Here is a 24,298-nt window from a genome sequence, read left to right as displayed (position 1 = left end):
ATTGTGCTCAAGGGTTGTATTTGGCGTTGTTACATCTTAGAACAGATTTAAGACAGTGAAATGCAGGAAATGTAAACACACTGTCAGAGGAACACAGTGATGTCCATCTGTCATAAAAACACAGTTATTTCCTTTTAAATGTTAATTTAATGATCTGATTAAGCAGTAACGTTTCCAGTACATGAGAAGGTCATTTGCAGGAAGAAGACAGGCCTGATGGCAGGAATGACTTGGTTGAAGTCTTTTGCATTGGGCTAAGGTGTGTGTCACAGATGAGCAGCTCCTCTGAAATGTGAGAACAGTAAGCTTGCTTAAAAGAATAGTATTTTGATGCACAGAGGTAATAGCTAACAGATTTTTACAGTACCATATGGTATTATTAACAAACAAGTCGTATGTTAACTTGACAGCTCTACCTTCAAGCTAACATAGTCTGCAGCAAATATAAATTCCCCTGGGATGAAATCTGGAGAAAATGCTAAGCTTTGGGATTGTATCCAGAGCAGTAACAGTAGCACAGCAGTGATGCATTTCAGGCTTTCTAACCATGAATACATGTGTTCCCAAAATTACTGGTTTCTTCCTGAGCTTTGGAAAAACACAGCAAATCACAACCTGATGGGAGCAGGTGGAACAGGGAGTGTTCGTGCATCTGCCCAACAGGACTGCAGGGAGCGGAGCTGCAGCGTGAAATACGCTTTCCTGATGCGGAGAGCTGTGATAGACCGACAGATATTTCATCTGGTGCGCTCTGCTGCTGAAACCTGAACTGTGGCTCCGCTCCGTTGCAGTCCTGGGACATGAGCTAATCCCACCGTGGCTCCAGGCTGGGGACCCGAGGCAGCGAAGGGCAGGAGCGAAGAAGGGAGTGTGTGATGTGGAGGAGGGAGGAGGGCAAATGGGTACTTTACTTTTAACTGCCTTCTTGTTTAACCCCCTAGCTGTTTTCAAAATTTTCTAACTGAAATCTCATCTTGGTACAGTGTATAAATCCCCTGAATACGAATCTCTTGGATTTGACCTGACCGTAGAAAGATTAGTTTCCATTGGATACCCTCATGAGCTGCTCAATTTTGTGTATGATCCTGCATTCCCTACCAGGTAAATGACTTACAGATACTGACCCAGCCTGCTCTAGGCCTTGAATATTTGTTCTATAAAGTTCATAGGCACCATGTGAGACCAGATGTTCAGAGTTGTGCCTGTGAAGCTTGTGGTTGTCCACAGACCATGGGGAAGGGAGCAGACTGCTCCAGTATGTGGAGGGCCTTTGTGCATGTGCGTCCATGCCAGCAAAGTGGGACAGTGCAAGAAAAGAGGCCTGCTGAAAACATGGCCCAAAAATAACCTTTCAAAGCTAAGACACCACAGACACAATTGGATTGTGAGTTAAATCAAAACCAAGGGGTGAAGGAGCCTTTACTGTCCATGAGGCTTCTGGAATGTCTCAGAACATTTTTCTTTAATGATTTTAATTAATAGTGTCCTGGTGCGTAAGACATCCTGAAAATTAAGCTTACAGCAAAGAGCAGTAAGACTGGGACCAATCCATTTGACTTGTCTAGATGAATCAAATGCCAAAAGTAAAGAGTGCAAATTTACTAAATTATTACATTTTGTCTTTTGGTAGCAGAGATAAAAAAGGACATTACTTGTTTTAAACAAGGCTTTTGATCTAACTCTGCACTTCTAAGTTGTTTCCACTTGTGCCTGTGCTGGATTTTGCTTATTTGGCTCGTTTGGAGCTTCTTTACAGAAGACCGGACCAGAGGTTCTGTTGGCTTGGTGCTCCAGTTTCCACTCTGGCAGCCTCCTTCCTTCCCTCTTCTCAGCATGTTCTACACCGAGACTGTTCCTGGGTGCGCCCATGCCCATAACAAGAGAGTAGTGCTTCACAAACCTGCGATGAAGAGTCCTTTAAGCCCATGGCCTTCATCCCAGGGAGGGGACAGAGGGATGTCTGTGGGAAGGCTGTATTCTCCAGGTGCAAACTACTAGATAAGTGAGACAGAGTTTTGCTGGAGTTGTAACGAGGAATGTCCAAAGCATTTTGCGCAATAGTTACGTGCCCCATCTGGTTCTGTCTGTGACAGAGCGATGAAAAAGAGGGAAGAAATTCCTTTACCACACCTTGCTTTTCCTTGCAGCCCAGCAGGGCTGTCAGATAACCACAAACACAGGTGTCAGATTTGTGACCCTGTGGAAGAGCTCCCCATCTTCCCTGGGATGTGCATCGCTAAGCCTCTGCTGGGTTAAACGGTTCCTTTTTCAAGTCTATGGGGAGCAGATTGGCTCTGCCTTTCACCTGGCAATGCTGGGCTCCTGTTGCTCACCTGCAGCCAGGTAAGAGAGACAGTAGGGACCCCATCTGCATAAAAGCAACTCTGTTCTGATGCCCCATGCCAAGTGAGCAAGCTGTTCTAGAGCTGATTTTGGAAATAAGTGCTATTAAAATGTTCACCGTTTACAATGCACGTGTCTTCATATCTTCAATGGTTTTCTTAACAGAGGATTGGTGTTTGATACCCACTATGGAAACTTGTTGAAAGTTGATGCCTATGGGAACCTTCTAGTGTGTGCACATGGCTTTAATTTCCTCAGAGGGTGAGTACTGACTCGTGGCTGATATTTTTCACTTAATAAGCTCTTTTGTGTCCCTGGTCCTCAGGGCACCCATGCCATTAGGAGTTGTGGGGACTCCACTAACAGCAGATGCTGTATTGGTGTTCCTACAGCTCCCAGATTGACTGGGGATGTGCTGAGGGTCCCAGACACAGCAACAGCCCAGGGTATTTATAGCGGAAAGCTCTGTGCCGGCACAGGCACATCTGCAGTGTGCTGGGAATAGAAGAAAATGTGCTGTGGGAAGGGGTTGATGGTATAATCCACAGGCTGTCCACCTGTCCTGGCACAGTTTAACATCAGCAGCTTGTCAGTTTAAGGCAAAGCCATTGTGCGAGAGCTCCTGGGAGCAGAGAGGACCTATATGCCCTGTGGAACTGTTAACTCCACAGCCATTACTAAGAAAGGTCAAGGGCCTGAACTAGCTTGGGGAAGGAACAAGCCTGCTCTACCCCTTTGTGTTTCTGACCTTTGAGGGTGTTAGAAGTGAGGCCTCACATGCCATTTCCTGCAGCCTTCCCGGGCTGCTTGTTTCTCTTGCCCCAGAGAAGGTGCTTTAGGAAGCAGAGGGGTCGGCAGTGCTACATGCCTGATGTGTCCTGGCAAATCCCCTTGTATCCCTGCTGCATGGATGGATGGATGGATGGATGCATGCATGCATGCATGCATGCATGCATGACAAGCGCAGGCCAGCTCAGGGCTCCCAAGGTGACAAGCCTTGTATTGCAGACCTGTGAGTCCTTGCACCGGGAACCCAGAATTTAGAAAAAGCCCTTATATATGCACTCAAGTTCCTCTTTGAGTCAAAGCTGATCTTGAGAAGCTTCAGAAATGGAGGAAACAAGAATAATTAAATGACTTTAGTCATCACCACCCTGCTGATTAATTGCGGAGGGCCCCAGGCAAGCCTCCTGCAGCACAGCCCTGTGCTCCCCTCCTGAAAGCTGCTGGGGGGAGTGTGAAGCAACACATGGAAAGTGGGGGAAAGTTTAAGATAAGCAAACAATGAAAGTGCAGATGATTTAAGGCATTCTCATAGCCAGCAGCATGGGGCTTAAGGTTGAGTTGTGGACTCTTGACCACTCTGTTTCCCTGTGTGGGCTCTGTTCAGTTTGCTGACTCAGCAGTGAGGGCTTTGTGCCTGACTCTGCTGGAGCCAGCACGGGGAAGGGAACGCCGGTGGATGCAGTTTTGCTCTTGTGCTGCTAATGCATGTGGGAAAGCTGGGTGTTGATTAAAGCACAACAGATTCTAGTTAATGGACCCTGCTACAACTGTGTTTTGCTGGTCAGAACATTTTATCCTCATTATTTTTTGTGGTTTCATTCTTCTTCACTTTATCTATTCTCAGACCTGAAACACGGGATCAATATCCAAATAAATTTATCCAGAGAGATGACACAGATAGGTTTTACATTCTGAACACATTATTCAATCTACCAGGTGAGTATAATGTGAGCCAACACAGGCCTGTTTCTGTGCCTTTGAAGCCAGTAAAGCTTTGTTTATGTTTTACTCTATTTATCTGTTGGTGGGTTTTTTGCATTAACTTTCTTCTTTCAGGCACAGGGCCCAAATTTAGCTGACCGTATGCTGTTGTCCCTGTTTTAAAATCTTGCTTTATTTCTTTGCAGAGACCTACCTATTGGCTTGCCTAGTGGATTTCTTTACTAACTGTGACCGGTACACTAGGTACGTATTCCCTCCGGTTCAAGGTGCTGATAGTACAGTGAGATTATTATTATAAAGAGCGATACAGCACAGATGGAACTGTTCTTAATATCAGTGGAGGCCCCTCAAGTGGTTTCGGTGGGGAAAAGTTCAGGCCTCATATTCTTCTGACATTTAGAGAATTTAGTGGTAACAAGATGATCTGTGTGTACAGCAGAGACTGGTTATGAGGATCTCTGCAGGATATATCAGTATCACCATCCTGACTGATGGTGGTATTTGGGCCAGCTTGTAAGACCACACACTTATTACAGAGTGATTACAGGCACCAGAGAGCTCATTTTGAACCTATGTCCATTGGAGCCGTGTTTGAACTGGTAACTGAAAAGCTAAATTTCCTCAGCCAGTTACCACAAGTCCCTCATGTCATAATCGAGGACTTTGCTCACTTAATGGTGAAATGCGCAGGCACAGTGTGGTGTAAAAGGCTCTTTGTGCAACATGAGTACTTACCTAGCTTTCAAACAGGTATAAGCATAAAAACAAGCTGTGGTTTGAACTGGCAAATGTGAATGCTGCTGTGCTGTTGACTCATGTGATGGGTCATCTTTACATATTATGTGAGCAGAAGGCAAAGGTTTAATGGGATTTTACCTGGGAGCAGGGCAACTGTTTATATTGAGAATCCGTCAGGTGAAGTGTCCTCTCTCAGGACAAGCATGATGGTTGCTGTCATAATAAATACAGCTCTATTTAATCCTCCTTGATTTCTTCTGATGCAAACTCTCATGGGTATCTCAAAGATACCTCCACAGTATCTTGTAGAGGAAATTTCTCATGTGAAATCTTAACTGTTCAACACAGAAGCAGTTCCTCCTCTCAGCAGTGAGTATTACATTTAGCTGATTTCCATGGCACCCCTTTCTTTAATGTTGGAAAGAGGGAGGAAGAACAGCCCTTTGCTTATTTTCTCAGTACCATTCATCATTTGTAAAATGCTGCAAACTGCACAGTCCCAGTCTTTTTTCCTTCTTTTAATACTGTGGAGGAGAAATAAAAGTTGCAGTGACAGGAAGCTGTAGTACTGCTGTGGAGGCACAGGCCCATAGTTAGGAGCTCGCATCCTTAGATTTTAAACAAATGTTCTTGAGTAACACGCAGTTCCTGTTAAACTCTTGTTGTAGCCTTCTTTCAACTCTGAGCCACAGTAAAGTAGTACATAAGAAACCATTATGGTAAGATGAAAACACAAGCTCCAAACATTTGGAACTGTCTCTGATGTGTTTCTTACCTGCTATGACTGGCCGCTACAATCTCTCTTCTTTCTCCTCACAGCTGTGAAACGGGGTTTAAAGATGGAGACCTCTTCATGTCCTTCAGGAGTATGTTCCAGGATGTCAGAGATGCTGTTGACTGGGTTCATTACAAGGTGATTGCAAGAACTCCTTGGGACATCTGTAGTTGTAACTGAGTTACAGAGACTGGTGTGTAATTCACGAGTTAAGATGTGTTATTCCGGTTTTGGGCAAGAGCCCTGCTTTGCCGCCTAGTGAGCAAATAGTAAATCACAGTGGCATGTAAGTCAAGATCTTGACTGCCCTCCTAGTACTGAAGCGTATCTATCTTGGCTTCCTATTCCTTTTTATTGTGCCCAGATTCCACTTCTGTACTGTAATTCATGGGCTTTAGAATGTCATGCAATGATGTTATTTGCACTTACAGTCCACAACTTGTACATTGTCCTAATTATTAAAACAGCTTTTTACTGTAAATAGTTTACATTGGTACTATCTTATGTTGTCTGAAAAGTACCTGCATTAAACAGATAAACTCTTATCTATTTAGAGTGCAGAAGCAGTTCATCTTTTTCACACACTTGTGCACAAATGTAGAATATAATTTTGTGAGCATTAACATCTGGTTAAAGACGTGATTTTTCTTGTTCTTTCTCATTCAAGAGGTCTGTTGGGGAGGGATGGAGAACCATCACAGGAGAACTCTGCTCACAGTTGTATTTGTGGTGGTCCTTTTAGCCATGCAGAAGTCAGGAATCTTTTTTTCTCTCCTTACGCAGTGTTGTATGATACATGTTGGAATTGGCCTTTGAGTAAAGCATTATGGTCAGTGTTGGAGACAGGTCATTGACTGTCTTGTTTGGTATGGCAAATCTATTTTTTGTTTGTTTCTATTGTATTCCCTTCTGAAAGGGTTAAAATGCTGTTGAAGTGGATTATTTACCATGGTGAGGGAATCGATGGATCACTGAGTTTGTGATGGTCCCTGCTACTCAAAGCCTCTCATCTCTAGAGTCACTGGTTCAGATTCGCCCTGGTTTGTACTTTCACAGCATTTTAAAGTGTGAAAGTTGGCATTACTTTGATGTCTCTTACATCATAAGTTTTCATTACCTCACTGGGTTCTGTTTCTATTTCAGGGTTCACTCAAGGAAAAGACCCTTGAGAATCTGGAGAAGTATGTGGTGAAAGATGTAAGTGTGAAGTTACTTTGTGCTATGTGACATTCTGTACTGAGTAAGCAGGCAAGAAATAAACATGCTGATTTGCTTTACTAAATCACGAAACAGATAACACTGTGATTTCTATTGTAATAACCAAAGACAAAGTGGAAAGTTCGGATGCAGCCTTTATTCTGAGCCAGTGATCCACGTGATTTCGTATTCACGTACACTTTTTTTACGTAAAATATAAAAGCCAGAGGAAACATTGTCACGGGACACAGGTGAATATGCTGGCAAGGCTCGTGTTGTTTCTTTTGGTGGTGAAAGCAACTGTGTTCCCTGACCATGTTTTCTTGGCCCCAGCAGACCTCTTTTTAAAAAGCAATGAATTAGCATATTTTTAGACAGAAATATTCCTTAGCCATCTAACAAAAATGTTACATGCATTTAACCATGAGGCACTGAGGGAGATCCTGAAAGACTCACCAGTGACCAGTCTCATGATAGCCCCAAAGTGTATGTTCAGCACATCTGATTGAGCAAACTCCACTGATTCCTTTGCTTTTGCCCTCTGCAGTGTGTGAGGCCCCTCTGGACCACTTATGGTATAATTATTCTTTAGTTTAGATGAGCTCTGCAGTAGAGTATCACTTTAAAGCAGTTAACCTTGTTTCTAGTTACATGCCTGCAAAATTCTTAGGAAACCGTCCTGTGAGGTAATCAGCTACTCTGGCAATGGACTGAGATTTATGATTCTATAAAAATAGCCCCAAGAATAAACTCTCCCTAATCTGAGGTTGGAATTATAATAAGCTCCAACTTGCGGCTCGTGTGAGCTCAGATTTCACCTGCCTCTGGGCCCATTTCGGGAACAGACTTGGAGCTGGTGGAGCTGCTCCAGCGTGCCTGGCACCGAGCAGATCGTTGGGAGCAGCAGAGGGTCCCTAGCACTGGGTTTGGCAAAGGCACCGCAGCCCTGCTGAGTCTCCCCTGGGCCGTGCTCTGGAGGGTGTTGCGTGGAAGGGAGTAGAAGCTTTCCTGGCTCTGGCCAGTGAAAAACAAGTGGGTTTGATTGTTCGTTGGTTTGATTTGCCTTCTTTTGTCTGGTGGGATCGTAGCTTAGAGTGCTTTGCCCCTGATGAATCTCTGTATCTTCTGTGTGTGACTTTCCTGTCCCTTGGCTTTCAGGGGAAGCTGCCACTACTGCTCAGCCGCATGAATGAAGTTGGGAAGGTGTTTCTTGTCACGAACAGTGACTATAAATACACAGATGTAAGTCCTGCTTGTATTATTGTGTTTGGTGTATAATGAAATAAGCAAAACCCAGCCATTCATTTGTATGGATTTTGGTAGGACATCATCTGTTGGAGAACCAGGTGTTTTCTAAGCTAGGTGTAGAATGGTTTAGTGGTGAATGCAGATTAAGTCTTGAGTCATCTTTTGTAGTCCTGGTTCTGCTACTGACCTAGCATGGGCCTGGCTTAAGTCCCTCTGTGCCTCACTCAGCTCCTCAGCAATTAAAAGGCTGAAAGAGAAAGCGATTCTCATTTTAGATTCCAGCATCCTTTAAAATGCAGAACTCCTTTGAAGTGAGATTGTTCTGAGTACAGACAGCTCACCAAGGCCATGGTCCTGGAGAGGTCTGAGAGGGCTCTCTGCTGTACTGCAGAAATAGACACGGTTACTTCAACTCCAGGTCAATGTCAGGATATTGCAACACTGCTAATCCAAATATGTATGTGCTACTTTAAAGCATTGCAAGATATACCTGAAGCAGTGTGTAGATTCCTGCGGCAAACGTGTTATTTGATTATAAATATTACTGTTTTAATTCCTGTCACTGTAAATTCCATCCATAAATTTTATCTCCAAATATTATGCTGGCTTTCCTTTAAATCTTGAAAATAAAGTTCTGTAACCTGAAGAGAGAAAAGCAGAAAAATATGCTTTTATAAACTACATAAATGGATGTTTAAAAATGCATCTCTGAATACTTTCTTTCTGTCTTTCAGAAAATTATGACTTACTTGTTTGATTTTCCACACGGACCAAAGGTATGTGATTTCTAGCCTGCAGTTCCAATAGGACTTGATGTGCCTAATTATCTGTGTAGCTGGAAAGCATTTTAATCCTGCTTCATCGGCTGCATGGGATTAGTTGCTTTAATCTGGTTAAAATACACTTGCTGTTTTGTGTCCTATTTGAATAGGATCAAAGCAAATACAATATAACAAAGAGAAAAGAGGCATCATCTGGTCTCAAGCAATAATCTGTGTTAATGATAATATTATTTTAGTGCTAACATGTTTTAACTGTCGCATTTTGCAGCCAGGTTTATTAGAAATCTTGCACAATGTTTTAGATAATTGTTAAAAGAGAAACTTTAAGCAAAGGAAAGAATTTTATAAAACAGCAGAAATATTTATGGGTGATGGTGCCTTGACTATGGTATCTCCAAATTTTTAATCATGATTTTCTGGTCTTCTGAATTCAAAACTGAGCCCTGCAACTTTTTGACAGAGAGCTGAATTTATATTACTTTCTCAGTCTCCCCGTGGGAGGCTCTCTCTCACTCAAACACATGTTGTCATACTATGCTCTAAAGGTTGAAGATGGCCAAGGGAGAAATTTTCAGAACGTGGAAAATCACCACAACTGGTAAATCAAAAAAGTCCTTGCTGTGGTCTTGATGTCAGAAGGAGTGGTTGCATGGAGCAGAAAGGGCTCATGAACAGCCGGTGTCCTTCAGGCAGGACTGTGGTTCGGAGCCATGCTCTGTGGAATTTTCCCACTCCTGGCAAATGTACCAGCATGGCCTTGTAAGGCTGAAACTGCGAAGTCACATCTGTCTGGGTCTGTGCCTTAGAGCACAGACCCATTTACAGCAGTCATTTACAGCATCTCTTTACATGACAGCTGTGCTGTGATATGGATGTTCAGTGCAGTTCTCCTGTCTCACACCACATCCTCAGTCCTCACAGCTGGGATGGGTTGGGATGGGCTTGCTGTGAAAGGGGAGTGCTTTTAGCATCGTGCCACATGAGGCACGAGCAAGGGGATTTTGATGGACCAACAGTGTCACAAGGGTATGGCTGTGGCCAGTGACACTCCAGTTAAACCCCCTGTGGTTGATTGTGTTGTGCCTGATTCTGGGGTTTGGTTTTGCCTTTGCAGCCTGGGAGCGCCCATCAGCCATGGCAGTCCTACTTCGACCTGATCCTGGTGGATGCACGAAAACCTCTCTTCTTCGGAGAAGGCACCGTGTTGCGGCAGGTGGACACGGTGAGTGGCACATGGAGATCACCTCTATGGCTGGAAGGACTCTCACACCTCCTCTGTGAGATCTCAGTGTCAATAGGCACTAACTGTTTAGGCAGGACCTGCCCTAGAGATGGTGAGCTGCATTCTCCTCTTAGTGATTCCTGAGCAACCCCATCATGTGGGACACAGCAGATCTCGAGGCTTTGCTGGCTTCCCTAACGTACTGCAGGTGGCATTAGGAAAACAGTGTGAAAAGCCACCTCTAGGCTGCCTGGGAGTGAGAGACACAAAAAGTATCAATAGGACAGAAAAGATCCAGACTGGTGATCCGTACTAACACAATACCTCTTTGCTCAGGTGACTGGGAAGCTGAAGATTGGTACCTACACTGGCCCACTGCAGCATGGCATCGTGTACTCAGGAGGTGAGGCGAGAACCCTTTATGTCCTGTGGCACATCTCCGACATACCTCTGTGGCCTTCAGCCACTCTGGCCATGAGAGGACTCAAGCCAGGCCCCAGGCACGGCTGTGTTTCCCAAAGCACAGTGTACTGTGCACTCTGCACACCCCTCCAGCAGCTCTCCATCATCACTGCTGCCCAATGCATGGCAGAAATGGACCTGTTCCTCCTTAAATACCCTTTTCTTCCTTGCCTGGGAGGGTCTGGGAAATGCCACTGCGGGGCTTGTGGTGATGGGGGAGCTGCAGCTGGCCCAAAGCAGTGTCCTCAGCTCTCACCACACTTAGAGGGTCTCTTGAGCTAGGGAAGGGCTGTGGGTGGATGCACAGGGCTGTCTGTGATGCCCATGGCTCCATTGCTCTCATAGGGGGTGGGAAGCAGCATTGTCCCTCTGCTGCTGCTGTTCACATGGGGATGTGTTGGGCAAAGCTGCCCAAAGGTGAACTCCCAGGTGGGTGGGAAGTGCCCCGTGCTGTCATGGCCAAGCAGAGGTGCTATGTGTAGCAGTGGAGGTTTCTGGAAGCAAAATGTACCTGCTCTGTGCCTAACCCTGGCCCTCTGAAATGAGCCACACGTTTCCCTTTGGCTCCCCGTTCTGAGTCATGCCATTCCTCTCTCAGGCTCCTCGGACACAGTCTGTGACCTGCTGGGGGCCAAAGGGAAGGATATCTTGTACATCGGAGACCATATCTTTGGAGACATCCTCAAATCCAAGAAACGCCAGGGCTGGAGGACCTTTCTGGTGATCCCCGAGCTGGCGCAGGAGCTGCACGTCTGGACAGACAAAAGCGGTCAGTAGCAAGCCGCAGGCCAGGCTTTGCTCTCGCTTGGCTGGTGCTGTGCCCCTGAGATCGGCGGGGCAAAGGGGTGCAGGGGAGAGGTCACCCCCACTTGCTGCCTTGTCCTTCAGGGCCTTTTTCCCCAGGGTTGGGTGTTGGTAGCAGGAGCTGGAACAGCTCCCGTGGGCTGGCCTCAGGGTCCCAGGCCTTTCCTGTGTTCTTTCCCAAGCTACCTGCACGTGTTCAGCCAAGCGCTGACTTGGTTGGGGGAGAAGCTGCAGCCGGGTGGGATTGAGTTGTTCCTCATCCATAACGCTGCTCCAAAAACCTTCCCCCTTTGTCTGTATGGAGTTCTGGCTTCTCCAGTAAAAAGTGTCTGACAAGACACCCAGGTTATTGTCCCTGTGATGCCTGAGCCATTAGGCTGCCCTCCCATCTGCAGGGAGTCCCTGCTCACCAGCTGCTTTCTCCTGCTCCCTCTGCTGCTCTCCTGCTGAAGTGCTGTGTGTTTCCCACCCTCCAGCACTACTGCTTTTCTCCCAGGTTTGCCCTTTGGTGTGTAAATAGTTCTGGGGGTTATGAAGTTGCCCCGTGGCTGGTTGGAAGGTTTCGATGATGGCTGTGAAGGTTCAGCCTCAAAAACAAAAGGGGGAACCAGCAACCAAGCCCAAAGCTCTGCCAGTGGCACAGAGCATGCTAGAACCCTCTGCCTGTGCGGTGGCTGTGAGGGGCCATGTTCCATGATGCACGGTCCCTCCACCGCCGTGCAAGGGGAGCGGGCAGGATATGGGGTTTGCTTTCAGCCCTTTTGCTTTCAAGAGTTTAAACTTACCCTTTCTTTTCTGGATTTTTCCAGCCCTTTTTGAAGAGCTGCAGAGTCTGGACATTTTCTTGGCTGAGCTATACAAGTGAGTGCTCAAACACTGACAACTTTCCTGCTGCCTCTCCCAGCCTAGAGACAGCTAACGAGTGGCTCTGACAAACCCCTGGGGTTGGGTTAGCGGCACTGCTGCTGGAGCTTTGACCCAGCCTGGGCTCTGCCCACGAGACCAACCTTCCCCTCCAGACCAGCCTCCCTCCCCTAAGCCCCCATCCCACAGCATCTGGTTCTGAAAGGCTTTTCACACCATGTATTTACCTTCTCGCCTGTAACTAGGCATCTGGACAGTAGCAGCAATGAACGCCCTGACATCAGCTCCATCCAGAGACGCATTAAGGTACCAATCATAAAAATCCCTTTTCATCCTTCTGGATCCCAAAGGGCTTGACAACCCCATCCCACTGCTCAGCCCTGAAATGCTTTGCTCTGCCTTTGGGTGGGCACAGCAGGCTTGGCAAAGCCGTTCTGTCTTTGTGGATGCAAACATTGGAGCTTCTCAGCTCACTGGTGTCACTGGCACTCCTGAAAGGCAGCCTGGTCTGGAATAGGGTCTCCTTCTTCATGCACACAGCAGCACTGCCTGACGGTGCTCACTGCTGCAGAATGGGTGCTTGGCAGGTCTGGGGCCTCTGGGCCTGCCAGCCCTGGGCAATCAGCCTGCGCAGGTGCTGGTCCTGAGCCTGCTGCTGCCTTCCCCTCTGTTAGCTGAGGCTGCGCTGCACTCCGACGCCACGGGACAGGAGCGCAGAAAGCCTTGCTGGAGATTCTTGCAGATCTCGTGTAGCCCCCAGCCCTCTGTGTGCTCCAGTGCCGCTGCAGCTCCACGCTGCTGCCTGCCTGGCCAAGGATCTAACCTGCCCTTTGCTTCTAGAAAGTGACCCACGACATGGACATGTGCTACGGGATGATGGGGAGCCTCTTCCGCAGCGGCTCTCGGCAAACCCTGTTTGCCAGCCAGGTGATGCGCTACGCTGATCTCTATGCAGCCTCCTTCATCAATCTCCTCTACTACCCCTTCAGCTACCTCTTCAGAGCCGCCCACGTCCTGGTGAGTCACAGACCTGGGGGAGGCGGGCAGGGGCCCAAAGGTGCCTGCGCCTATGTGCGTTAAGGCTTCCACAAGCACCAGGAACAGCATCTTGAAGGACTGGGTGGGATTTGGTGCACTGTGGCCTAACAGTTCTGGGGTTTGCTCTCTGTCTGTCTCGGGGAGATACACTACGCCATCTCCTCTCTCTCGTCCACATGCAGATGCCACACGAGTCCACGGTAGAGCACACGCACGTCGACATCAACGAGAAGGAGTCACCGATGGCCACACGCAATCGCACCTCAGTGGATTTTAAAGATTCTGACTACAAGCGGCATCAACTGACCCGCTCCATCAGTGAGATCAAACCGCCCAACCTCTTCCCCCAGGCACCTCAGGAAATCACACATTGCCATGATGAAGATGATGATGAGGAAGAAGAAGAGGAAGAAGAAGAGGAAGAAGAAGAAGAGGAATAAGAAGGAAAAAGCAAAGCATCTCTGAAGACAAACCATGACTCTAGCAGTGATCAGGAGCGGATTCCTTTTTTGGGGCCCTTGGGGTGATGGGTTGGGGGGTGTGATTCTTGCAAAGGCACATTTTGAAGGTGTCCGGAAACTTTGAACAAATTAACACTAATTAGGAGGAGACCCTTGTTTTCAGTTGTGCAGACGGTTCAAAAGGCTGATGGATTCTGCGTGGGTGGTGCATTCAGATTGCACTGCCTGCCTGTGCTGTCATGCCGCTCCCATTACATTTAGGGATGCTGCATGTTTCTCCCTTTCCCATGATGTGTTTCATTTGGTTTTCATTTGAACAATGTCCTGTGAACGGTTTTTGCCATTTTTTACATTCGCTGTGGAGAAGGAAGGGATGCTCTGGGCCCTGCAGGAGACAAAATGGTCTAAATCTTTCTGCCCATCAGATTGCTGTCCTTAACCCTTCTGCTTCTGGGTTAAAAACTGCCCCCTCCCAGTGTTAGCCAGGTTGTTGCTGTGGCTTCCAGCGCTCAGTTTACCCTCTGCTCGGCACAAATTTCTCTCTGTAAGTGGTTTGATTCCTCTGGCCATCATGGATGGTGGTGGGATTCCAGCTCTCACTTGCGTAGCTGCAGCTGTACACATTTCAGCTTGTAGATGCCTGTTATCCTCTCCCTGTGTTTCAGAGCTCTCTTTCATCATCCGCATGTGATGCATGACTTCCAGTGCATTTCTCAAGCAGCCGAGCTGCACACTGTGTTCTCAACTCCTGTAGTTTCAGCAGTAAATATTAACCCAGGAGCTTGAAGCTACTGCTTTAGCATTACATTAGCTGCTTTGTTTTCCTACTGCCTATTACTGACCTTTCTGTCTGCTCAGCTTCAAGTGAAGTGTCCCAAAGACAAACTCAGCCACCATCTGGAGTGAAGGGGCCTGTTATTCCAGCGTGCTGCGGGCCACGCCTGCCCACTCTGATCCAGGAAACCCCTCCGTGCTGGGAGCCGGGAAGCTCCCGTCTGGCCAGCAGCGGCCTTGGCCTTGGCTGGGCACGGAGCAAGCGCAGGTTGCGGTGGGCAAGGCTGCGTCCCCGGCCAAGGCAGGTGGCGGCCACAGGCTGCCGTGTGAGGACCGGGGTGGCCGAGGGTGCCCCGTGGGGACGGGCAAGCGGTCCTTGTGTCTGAAGGCAGCCTGGGGAAGGCGTGGGGCTGGCGCAGCAGCACCCTGCAGGTCTCCTCCGTGTCGTGGGTGCAAGCGTCCCTCACTCCAGCCTGTGCCGTCCGCGTGTGAAGGGATTACAAGAAGGGCCCTCTTGTGATGAATTTGATCATTGTTTCAGTACCATAAACTCATTTAATCTTTTTTTTTTTTTTTTTTTCCATTTTAAAGTACCTTAGGAGAAAATGAAAAGCAAACAAAAAAGAACCACACCACCAACATCTGAGCAGGAAACTCTGCTGCTATAGTGGCAGTTGTTCAAGTCAATAAATGATGTTTCTAAGAAACACCTAGTGCTTTGTGGTGCATCACTGAGATAACGAGAGCTGTGCTGGCGGTGGCAGGGAGAACCAGGACTGTTCTGTGGGGGTCCCAGCAGGATGGGTGGCTGAGAAAGCATCTCTGGGATTTGGCTGCATGATGCATTGCCAGGGAGTGGGTGGGCATTAAGTGGTGGGGTAGAAATGAGGCTTTTGTTAGCCTCATTGGCTTCAGCTGGGAGGCACGGGGCAACAAACATTTTAGCCTGGATTCAGAAAGAGAAGGTACTTGTCCATGGTTGAAAGGGCAACACCACACTACCACCCTGGCCTCTTCCTCCAATATTGCACCTTTCCAGGGCTGTTTCCCTTTGGCATTACCAAGGGCTGCTCCCCACCATGTGTGACTGCATGCCCAGGGTGGCACAGAATGGCCCACGCTGACCAGGAGCTGCAAACCTGTTCAAACAGAGAAAAACACACCTCGGGAAGGCCAGTGCTACCATAGCCATGGCACCAGCTAGAGGCTGCTTGTAGCCTGCGCCCAGCCGGGACAGGGATGGGGACAGCCCTGAGGACAGCACTGTGCTGACAGCCCTTGTGCCAACCAAACCAGCCCTGAAGCAGCTGCACCCTCAGAGCCACCACCGAAGGACATACTGGGCCCGAAGTGCCAAACAGAAAAGCAACATTAAATGGCTGCAGATAGTGGTCAACAATTACCAGCCAAAACATCAGGGATTGCTAAAAGCCCCAAACACAGCACTGGGTCCCTGACCCCTTGATTTTGGGGTCTGGATAGCAGCTAACACTTGCCCACAGTGATGTCAACTGCAGGAGAGGTTTGGGGAGCCACTCCCGTGCCTCTTCACTGAAGGCCATGCTGGCCTCTGCTGTGTTTAACCCTCATTGCTCCAACTATACCAACTTTTGTTAAGCTTTAGCTCAGCAGCTGGGGCAGGGGATGCGGCTGCAGAAAGGGAGGTCTCGGGAGCTCTGTGCATTCCTCCTTCCTCACTGGTTGCCACAAATAGCTCACTCCCAGCCCTGGGCTGTTTGTGACTGTGCTGGGGAGAAGACTCTTCAAAGTGGGAGCAATGGAAAGTATTTGACCCTCACTTGATGGTGGGAAAGCAGCAGGCAGAGCCTTGCAGGACCTGTCACTCCCCTCATGGCCCTGCCACAATGCTGGGGAGCGAGGTCCAGGGAGATGGGGCCATCCTGCAGGGGAGAAACAGGGACAGAGGCTGTACTGCGTGCAGCAAAACCCCCCACAAGGCTTGAGCAGACACTGCCCGACCCAGTGCAGGGAGAGCAGCTGAGAAACACCTGTGAGGAGGACGGGAGTTGAAGGGGGACAGAAGGGTGAGACAGCTGTATGGGAGGGCTGTTTCTGGCACTCAGGAAAAGGTGGGTCATTCCTCCACCACAGAGCTGGAAGTGATGCTGGGCAGGAGAAATACGCACAGGCTCGGTCTTCTGCTCAGAAATACCTCTCCATCACTGCAGGCTCCACACACCGCTGCTGCCAAAGTCCTGACAGTGGGAACAGGCAGTGGCACCTAATGCAGGGGACAGACAGACTCACTCCACCAGCAACAGCCAACAGAGCCACCATCACCACCAGCCGCATCCCTCACTGGCCATCCCCAGAGTCACGCACCGCTGGGCTGGAACATGCACCATGGACAGACAGCACCTGCGCTCCTGGACAAACAAACATATATGGAGAGCAGGTTGTAAATAAGGGGTTTTATTAGTGGAAAAAAAAAAAGGACCTCACCCTTGAGGGAACTTTGGAAAGTCAGATACTTGCTGTCACCACCAGCTTCCCAGCTCCTGGTCAGCAAAACCGCCAGCATGGCCCTCCCTGCCACAAGGACTTATGGACCCAGACCCACTAAAACTAACAGCAAAACCTGGCTCTAAGGGGAACAGGATCCAGCCTCTCGACAACTGAAGTGGAGATTAAAGACTGCAGCTGTGCCAATAGCAATCTGTGATCTGCAGAGCTCTGGGTCCGGGATCACTGACATCAGCCCCACCACCCGCATGCCAAAATCTGTGCCTTGGAAATGAGGAGGGAGCATGGAGGAGGGACAAATGCATAAACTGGAATGTTCAACAGAAAAAAAAATCATCATTTATCTAAAAAGAATAGAAATAAACAAAATGCTTTTAAACAAAATCACAAAATATACAAATAAATCTGGTACAAAATAAATAGGAAAGATTGGAAATCTACAACAAAATTGGAATAATTATAAAATTCATTCATATGACAATCAGTATATGAAACGTATACACTTCATTCAGGATTTCAGTTGTGCTTATTTAGGTTTATGTACACACATGGAAATACTGTAGTCAGAATACTACAACTCTGGAAACCCGAAGTCATGTACAATATGATACAATTCGCAAAGACCACGCACGATGGCAAACAAGACAAAGGGAAGAGCCGGCTGGAGTGGCTGAGGGGGTTCGGATCGCCACAAACGCCACGGTTCTGAGTGGGGGGACCACGGCCGGGCCAGCGGCAGCCAGGAGGGACCCGAACACAGGAGAAAGGTTTGGTGTGAGCCCTCCGGCTGTCGAGCACCAGCCGCTTGTGGCTCCCAGCAAAGCTTCGACATTGGGGTTTTTAGAGACAACGTGTTTGGCATCCAGGCGCCTGCCCCCTGAATTCAGGTGAGGAGGTTGGCGCTGCAGCCGTGCGGGCTGGGAAACACAGACGCCATGAGCTCTGAGGTCCCTCAGCAGGGCCCGACCTTGAACCGCTTGGAAGCCACCCTTGTGTCACCCTTGTGTCACCCTTGTGCTCGGGAGAACATGGAACAAATGGGACCGGAGCACTGGTGCGGGCTCCTGCTGGGTTTCCACTACCCAAATTTCACATGGCCTGTGAGGAAGGCAGAGTCCCTTCAGCAGCATTTCCTACCCTTGGCCAGCATAACACAGAAGGACATAACACGTACCACGGGTAAAATCCCACTGGCCAAACCAGCCCAGCCCAGCCTGCTGGGACCTGAGACTTTAAAGCAAGAGTGATGCTAGAGCTGATCTATGCACGGCCAGTCTGTCACTTCTGTGACCAGAGGAGCTCGCCAGGAGTTTCCTCTACCCTCATTCATCTTTGGGCAAACCCAGAAGGCAAGAATTCAATATTGGCACTTCCAACTAAAGGCCTATGATGCAGGCTATTCATCTGACACCTACAAGTTTCTCACTTGAATTTGGAAGGATTTGATACAACAGTGATGCCCAGAGGATAGAAAAAACCCAAACAAACAAACAAAAAAACCCTCCTTTTATAAAGCTCTGTGGTCTCCAAACAGGTGAAATGGGCTGCTAGACTGCTCCATCAAGCACTAAATGCTGGGACAAGCCCTTCGTCCCCAACAGTTCCTGCGATCAGCTAACTGCTCTACTGCTTCCAGAGAAGACAACAGAGACATCAAATCCACCTCTAGAACATCAGTGCCACTTGCAGCCGTTGCACATTTCAGGTGCTTGTTTGGCTCACGACAGTCAACAAAGCTCAAGCCAGGCTCTAGGACAGGTGGGCTCTGTGACCAGCAGCCAAACCTCTCCTGCTGGGGGGAGGATTAAATACCGAGCCCTTTGTTAGGCAGAAATCTGCGCTGGAGGGGCGAGGGCAGCCAGGGCACCGTCCTCCGCAGGATCCCAGCGACTGGTCCTGCTCAGAAGTAAACAGGGTCCAAAGGAGAAACCTCAGGAGAGAGCTGAAAGGTGGTTTTCAGCTGGAGACAGAAGACCAGCAGCTTTGAGTACCGTATTTCCAAGGTGCAGAACCATGACAGTCTGCCCTCAGGATAATGAGAACAAGTTGTCACTCTGACTGAGTTCGGCGCTACGGATCTGTGAAACACCTTTCTCTGCCACCTGTACCATGCTTTCCAACACCCCCATCCCACCCCTGCAGCTCAGGGAGGGGCGCTGGGATAACCTGGCACCCCAGGCTTTCTCCTAGGGAACGCTCTGGCTTCCCCAGGTTCCGTGTCCAGCTTCTAGCAGAACAGCAAATACGCACAACCAGACCAAAAAGCTCAACCGTACCGTCTTGGACCCGCAGCAGCAGTGTCCCCTTGCCCGGACACAGCCATGAAAGCAACCACAGAGGAACACAACCCAGCGTGAAGCCAGGCTCCAGGCAGGAGCAAGACACCGAGCAGGACTGGCCAGGGACTCTGCGGGAAGCCATGGATGCCTCTGAGTCACCTGTGCTGCCAACACACGGGAGCGAGGCCACTGTCACCAGAGATAGCACCAACAAGAGACCTGCACCAATGGACCAGGTGAAACAACAGAGCAGGGATGAGGGCAGCTTCCCAGCCCAGCGTGTAGTGTAGAGCTTGTCCTCTCTGCCGCTCATCAGGATGAAAGCTGTTATCTCCCCCGTGCCATGAAAAGATGCCTGGCTTTTGTTCACATTAGGTAAGCTTGTCATTTCACTGCTGGGCCAAACCAACCCTCAGTATCCAAGGACCAGGTGCTTCCAAGCCTTTCAGCACACGCGGGTTTTCTGCTCGTGCCAGCTTTGCACATGGCAGCGCACAGTGCGAACGCAGGAACCCCTCAGCGCTGGTCAGACACCTTGGGGTTGAAGCCTCGAGTTAGTGTCACAAGAAGTGCTGTCTGCAGCATCCTTCCCGCCCCCACAGCCCCAGTTTTCTACTGGTAATCCAACTGGTACACAGGTACTACTTTTAAAACCACAGAGGTGTGTATTAGTTATCATATAAATATGGTACATCTTTCACGTGGGAATTTCTATAGATAGTGTTATTATTTCAGCACAAGGAAGATGCGTGTTCCAAGGGGTGCTGGAGCACTCACTCCATGGCGCAGGATACTTACACAGGACGCTCACGAGGAGCCCGCGCTGCTCTTTGCCATCCACGCCCCCACGCCCCTCGGCTGAGCTCTGCAGGGTCACAGGAAGCACCACCGCTGCCCAGGCAGCCCCTTGCCACAGCCACCTCTTTGGTTTGAGCTGATTTGAGCCAGAGCCTGACACTACCAGTGCCAAAAATCTCACCCTTATCTGAGCTGGGCCCTGAAAGCTGAGCAGCAGCAATGGGTGATGTCCATGGGCATCCTGCTCCCCCTGAGTCTTCTCCAGGTCTGAGGTGAGTGCAAAGGGCTGTACCCTGAGACTCCTACTCTTGCCAGCTCCACCTGCACAAAAAGGCACTTAAAGAATTGAAAAACAAACCAACCAAACAAAACAAAACACTGCAGTGAGGAAAAGGGGAGTAAGTCCAGGAGAGGAGAGGAGGAACAAAACAGCAAGCACAACGCGAATGAGTGGCTGACCCCTCTTCCAACCTTGACGTCCAGATCCAGCCCCAGCTGTCCCATACAGGTCTTGGCGTCACCCCATCCCTGCTCAGTGCGGAGCAGGAGCGTGTGTGAGTGAGGGCAAAAAGAGCACAGGAGGGATCTGCACAGGACCAGAGGCTGGGAGCAGGAGTGCAAGGACCTGCCCCATGGAGCTCGCTCTGCTGGTGCGACTGGATGGGGGCGGCACCTGGTCTTGCCACAGCAGCCTCCGGGACCCCTCCCTGGCCAGCCCGGACACGCTGCAACACCCCCGGTCCCTCCGCAGGACACCCCGTCCTGAGCTCCCCCGGGCAGCGGCTTCAGCTGCACAGGGGCTCCAGGGGGCCGACAAGCTGGGAATAAAACAACAAGCACTTTGTAAACCATGGAGGGGTGAGCTTGGGGCGTACAGAGAGGCCGAGGTCGGTCTGCTAAGCTCACCCTGAGCCCCTCTCCGCTCAGAACTAGCATGCTTTGTATCATCTCCACGTCACCAGAGTCAGTCTCGTTTGGAGAAAGATTCTCATTGGAAAGCAACAACATTCCTTCACTCTTTACAAAGATTTGGCAATATACAGAATTAAAAAAAAAAAAAATCATAGTTACAACAGATTCAGGGTCATTTCATTTAAAGGAAATTCAACCAACAGGAGTGTAAAAGTTATAATTCACAGTTGTGCATTTAAGATATTAGTGTTGAAAACCTCACTTCAAAGAACTCTTGTGCAAAATTGTATTGACAGTAGAAACCATGGCTAGATGCGCTCCCAGCCTCCCCGGCCAACAGGCCATTGTCCACCCCTCTGCCTGCGCCCGGGGGCGGACGGACGAGGGGCACAAAGGCGGCAGTAGGAGCTGACATAGGAAGATGCAGTATCCTTTCTACGAGTCAAAGCCTTGCCGAGGTCTGAGGTCAAGTCCAATGATTCCCAAAGCCACCAGCTGGTGCCCTGAGCTGCGGTGACAACCGGCAGCCCTGCCACGTGTCCTTACAGCCTCTGAGCCCGCCTGAGCGCAGGCGCGCAGCCGGCGAGGCGAGGGGAGCAGGACACCCCGCCAGGGCACGGGCTGCCCACGGCAGCTCCGCTGCAGCCGGGAGAGCGGAGCCCCGGTGCCGCGAACGCCGTTGGGGGCTCAGTGACCCTGAGCTGGGCACCGGGCTGCTCCGCTGGGGACGGGTCCCACCGGGAGGGCTGGGAACCCCTCGTGCTTGTTAAACAGTAAAACTGTAAATACCCTGAGAACAGGGAGACTGGATTTTTTTCCCCTCCAGGGAGAGGACCATGCTTTGCTCTTCAAGCTAATTACTAGTAGCAGCTCCTAACCCCTCTGGGTCAGGTACATATTTTCCATATGAAACACATCTATAATCAACTATTTTTATGGAAATTATTTCACTTTCCATTATTGGATCTGTACACATGATGGAAAATAGTCATGCAAAAAATCGCCTGCAAATTTTGGAACAGTGCAGCATGGGCAGAAGCAGGAGGTATTTGCTTTGGGATCACATGGCTTTGGTTGGAAAACCTGGCTTTTTTTTTTCTTTTTCTTTTTTTTTTTTAAAGGGAAACAGACACTCAAACAAACCCAAAACTGCCATAAGCAGCAGAGGTCAGATCCAGCGAGCAACCTCGTCGCAGAGAGAGGCTGCCCTGACTTGAGCCTTCCCTCCTCCGGCAGGTTTGACAAAATGGATACTGCATCTCAAGTTCACCACTGTGTCAAACACTTCCAACAAACCTTTACATTCAGCAACGCTAGAGGAAAACTGGCGAGGTGAGTCCCTCGCTGAGGACAAACGCTGTAACATCTCAACATTTTGCTTTGTAAGAAAGGTGCAATACCGGCTGCTCTCTGGGAACAAGCAGGGTCTAGCTCAGCCCGTGCCGATGCTGAGCTCTTGGTGGTGGTGGGCTCGTGCACATCAGAGCAAGGATGGAGAGTAAGGAAACACTTTAAGATGGAACTCGAAAAAAGTTAATAAAAAGCTAAATGTGAAATTAAGGGTTTGGGCCTGCTGTCTGCTCCTCGCTGGGTGCACAAGTTAGATATCGTGCAATTTCTCTGCCCCCTTGTGGGACTTCATCCTCAGGGTGGCTCCAAGGAAGAAGTGCACCCTCCCATCAGGGGGGACAGCAGAACCTGGGGCTGCTCTCAGGAGACACAGGCTGAATCAGCTCGGACACGGTGCACTCCGCCTTCCTGCCAGGAGACCCTGCAGCAAAATATCGCACCTTTCCGGCCACTTTTGCCAAGACAGACCATGGGAACTTGTGGCAAGTGCCTTCTCGAGCTGGAGAGATGGGAGAGGCGTGCGGGCACAGAGAGGGCTGGCAGCTGCACTGGGGGCTTCTCTGAGGGTCAGATGAGATTATCTGGATGTACAGAAAGGAAGGGAAACGCTACATAGCCAGAGGCCATGAAAGGGTTTCAAAACAGAGAAACTGCAATGCCTGATTTATTAGTCTCTCCAGATACCAAGGGAAACATTCTCGTTTTGTTTGAGACAGCACTGAAAGGGGAGAGGATCAGGAAGGGGAGACTTTTTTCATTTGAGGACTTGGACTCCACCTGTGGGAGCAGGGAATGCGTGATGCACAGCCACCATGGGGGGCCTCTTGCTGGCACCCAGTCTGCATTCAGGTTTTTGGGGTGCAGGAACTGTTTTCTCCTGCCCAACACAGGGTGCCACGAACTAGCAGCAGCTGGGTGGAAGAATCTCTGCTCTGCTACCATGGCCATACCTCAAATGGCTGTTAAAAGGGACAAGAGAGAAGGAAATGCACTGAATCCACTCAAAGGAAGGAACGTGGCTGGGAACAGCCTGGAAACAAACCTCTCCGAATCCCTGAAGTGCAATACGCTCGCTTCCGGAAAGCTTTGTCAGTTCTTGGGGAGGACAGGATGGTCCCGACTCACAGCAGAGCCCATCCCTGCGCTGGCAGAGGTTTTCTGTCACCTGGAGGATGTACTTTGGGCGTAACTGTAGCAGCATTTTTTGTGTTAATACTAGAGATTGAGTGGGGGACAGGGACTGATATTCTCTGTCATTTAGCAAAGACTGCACATCTGCTCTGGTCATGGTAATGGTGCGCAGACCGCTACGGCACACGAGAGCTTAAAAGCTTGTCATTTTGGGGTGCACGCATTACTTCACCATGCAGTCGGCAGGAACATCAATGAAAAATCACCCAGTTACTTCGCTATGGAAAATTAGGCCCAGCTTTCATTTCACAAGACTGCAGTTTTGCTAATTAACTCCTTCCCCCCAGTATCATTTTCAATATACACAAAGTGTTTGGAGGTTACAAAATTGTAAGTGTAACAATGTTTTGCCTGTTATACAAAGAAACCTTCTGAAATTGGAGAGATCATTAAATACCAAAGTAACCACTCCTTCCCTGAAACTTAACTGGAAGAATGTAATAATAATACTCATCCCTTGGCCCTCCAGGTGCCTGAAACCACAAGTTCCATGAAGCTTGCTCATTCTTACGACACAAATAACATACAAGTACCAGTTATGAACTTCTTCAACAGGGCAACAAAAAGGACCAATGAGGGGTGAAAAGAGGCCTAAGGACATCAAAGCCAATTCACAAAACCACAACAGAGCCCATTTGAGGTGTGGGAGGGACAGAAACAATTTAAAACTCTGTAAAATACTTTTTAAAAACATGATCTCTCTTGAAAAAATAACTGGAGGAGCTTTGAAACTTCTCCATATGTGTCTGAGGAGGGAAAACCCAACAAGGATCAAAAATACAGGTAAAAAATAAACATGATTCTACTTTGCAAGAAGTATTTTCACCGTTCTCAAGGGTGGCTCACCA

General features: G+C 49.0%; 1 protein-coding gene across 1 annotated transcript in view; it reads left to right on the top strand.

Annotated features, from left to right (window-relative positions):
• Positions 1-15,044, top strand: part of NT5C2 (5'-nucleotidase, cytosolic II) — a 62,164-nt gene extending 47,120 nt beyond the window's left edge. Inside the window, exons 4-18 of the mRNA XM_080347652.1 lie at positions 984-1,101; positions 2,509-2,604; positions 3,974-4,065; positions 4,257-4,314; positions 5,629-5,722; positions 6,728-6,781; positions 7,940-8,023; positions 8,764-8,805; positions 9,926-10,033; positions 10,370-10,436; positions 11,094-11,264; positions 12,109-12,160; positions 12,409-12,469; positions 13,004-13,180; positions 13,384-15,044. Coding sequence (XP_080203778.1) covers positions 984-1,101; positions 2,509-2,604; positions 3,974-4,065; positions 4,257-4,314; positions 5,629-5,722; positions 6,728-6,781; positions 7,940-8,023; positions 8,764-8,805; positions 9,926-10,033; positions 10,370-10,436; positions 11,094-11,264; positions 12,109-12,160; positions 12,409-12,469; positions 13,004-13,180; positions 13,384-13,641 — 1,532 coding nt within the window. The 3' untranslated portion in view covers positions 13,642-15,044. The remainder of the gene's footprint in view (positions 1-983; positions 1,102-2,508; positions 2,605-3,973; positions 4,066-4,256; positions 4,315-5,628; positions 5,723-6,727; positions 6,782-7,939; positions 8,024-8,763; positions 8,806-9,925; positions 10,034-10,369; positions 10,437-11,093; positions 11,265-12,108; positions 12,161-12,408; positions 12,470-13,003; positions 13,181-13,383) is intronic.
• The last annotated feature ends 9,254 nt before the right edge of the window (positions 15,045-24,298 follow it).

This window comes from Nesoenas mayeri, assembly GCF_963082525.1.
Source record: "Nesoenas mayeri genome assembly, chromosome: 7".
Classification (NCBI taxonomy): Eukaryota; Metazoa; Chordata; class Aves; order Columbiformes; family Columbidae; genus Nesoenas; species Nesoenas mayeri.
Note: the sequence above shows the minus strand (reverse complement) of the source record. Positions and strands in the feature narration are given on the sequence as shown.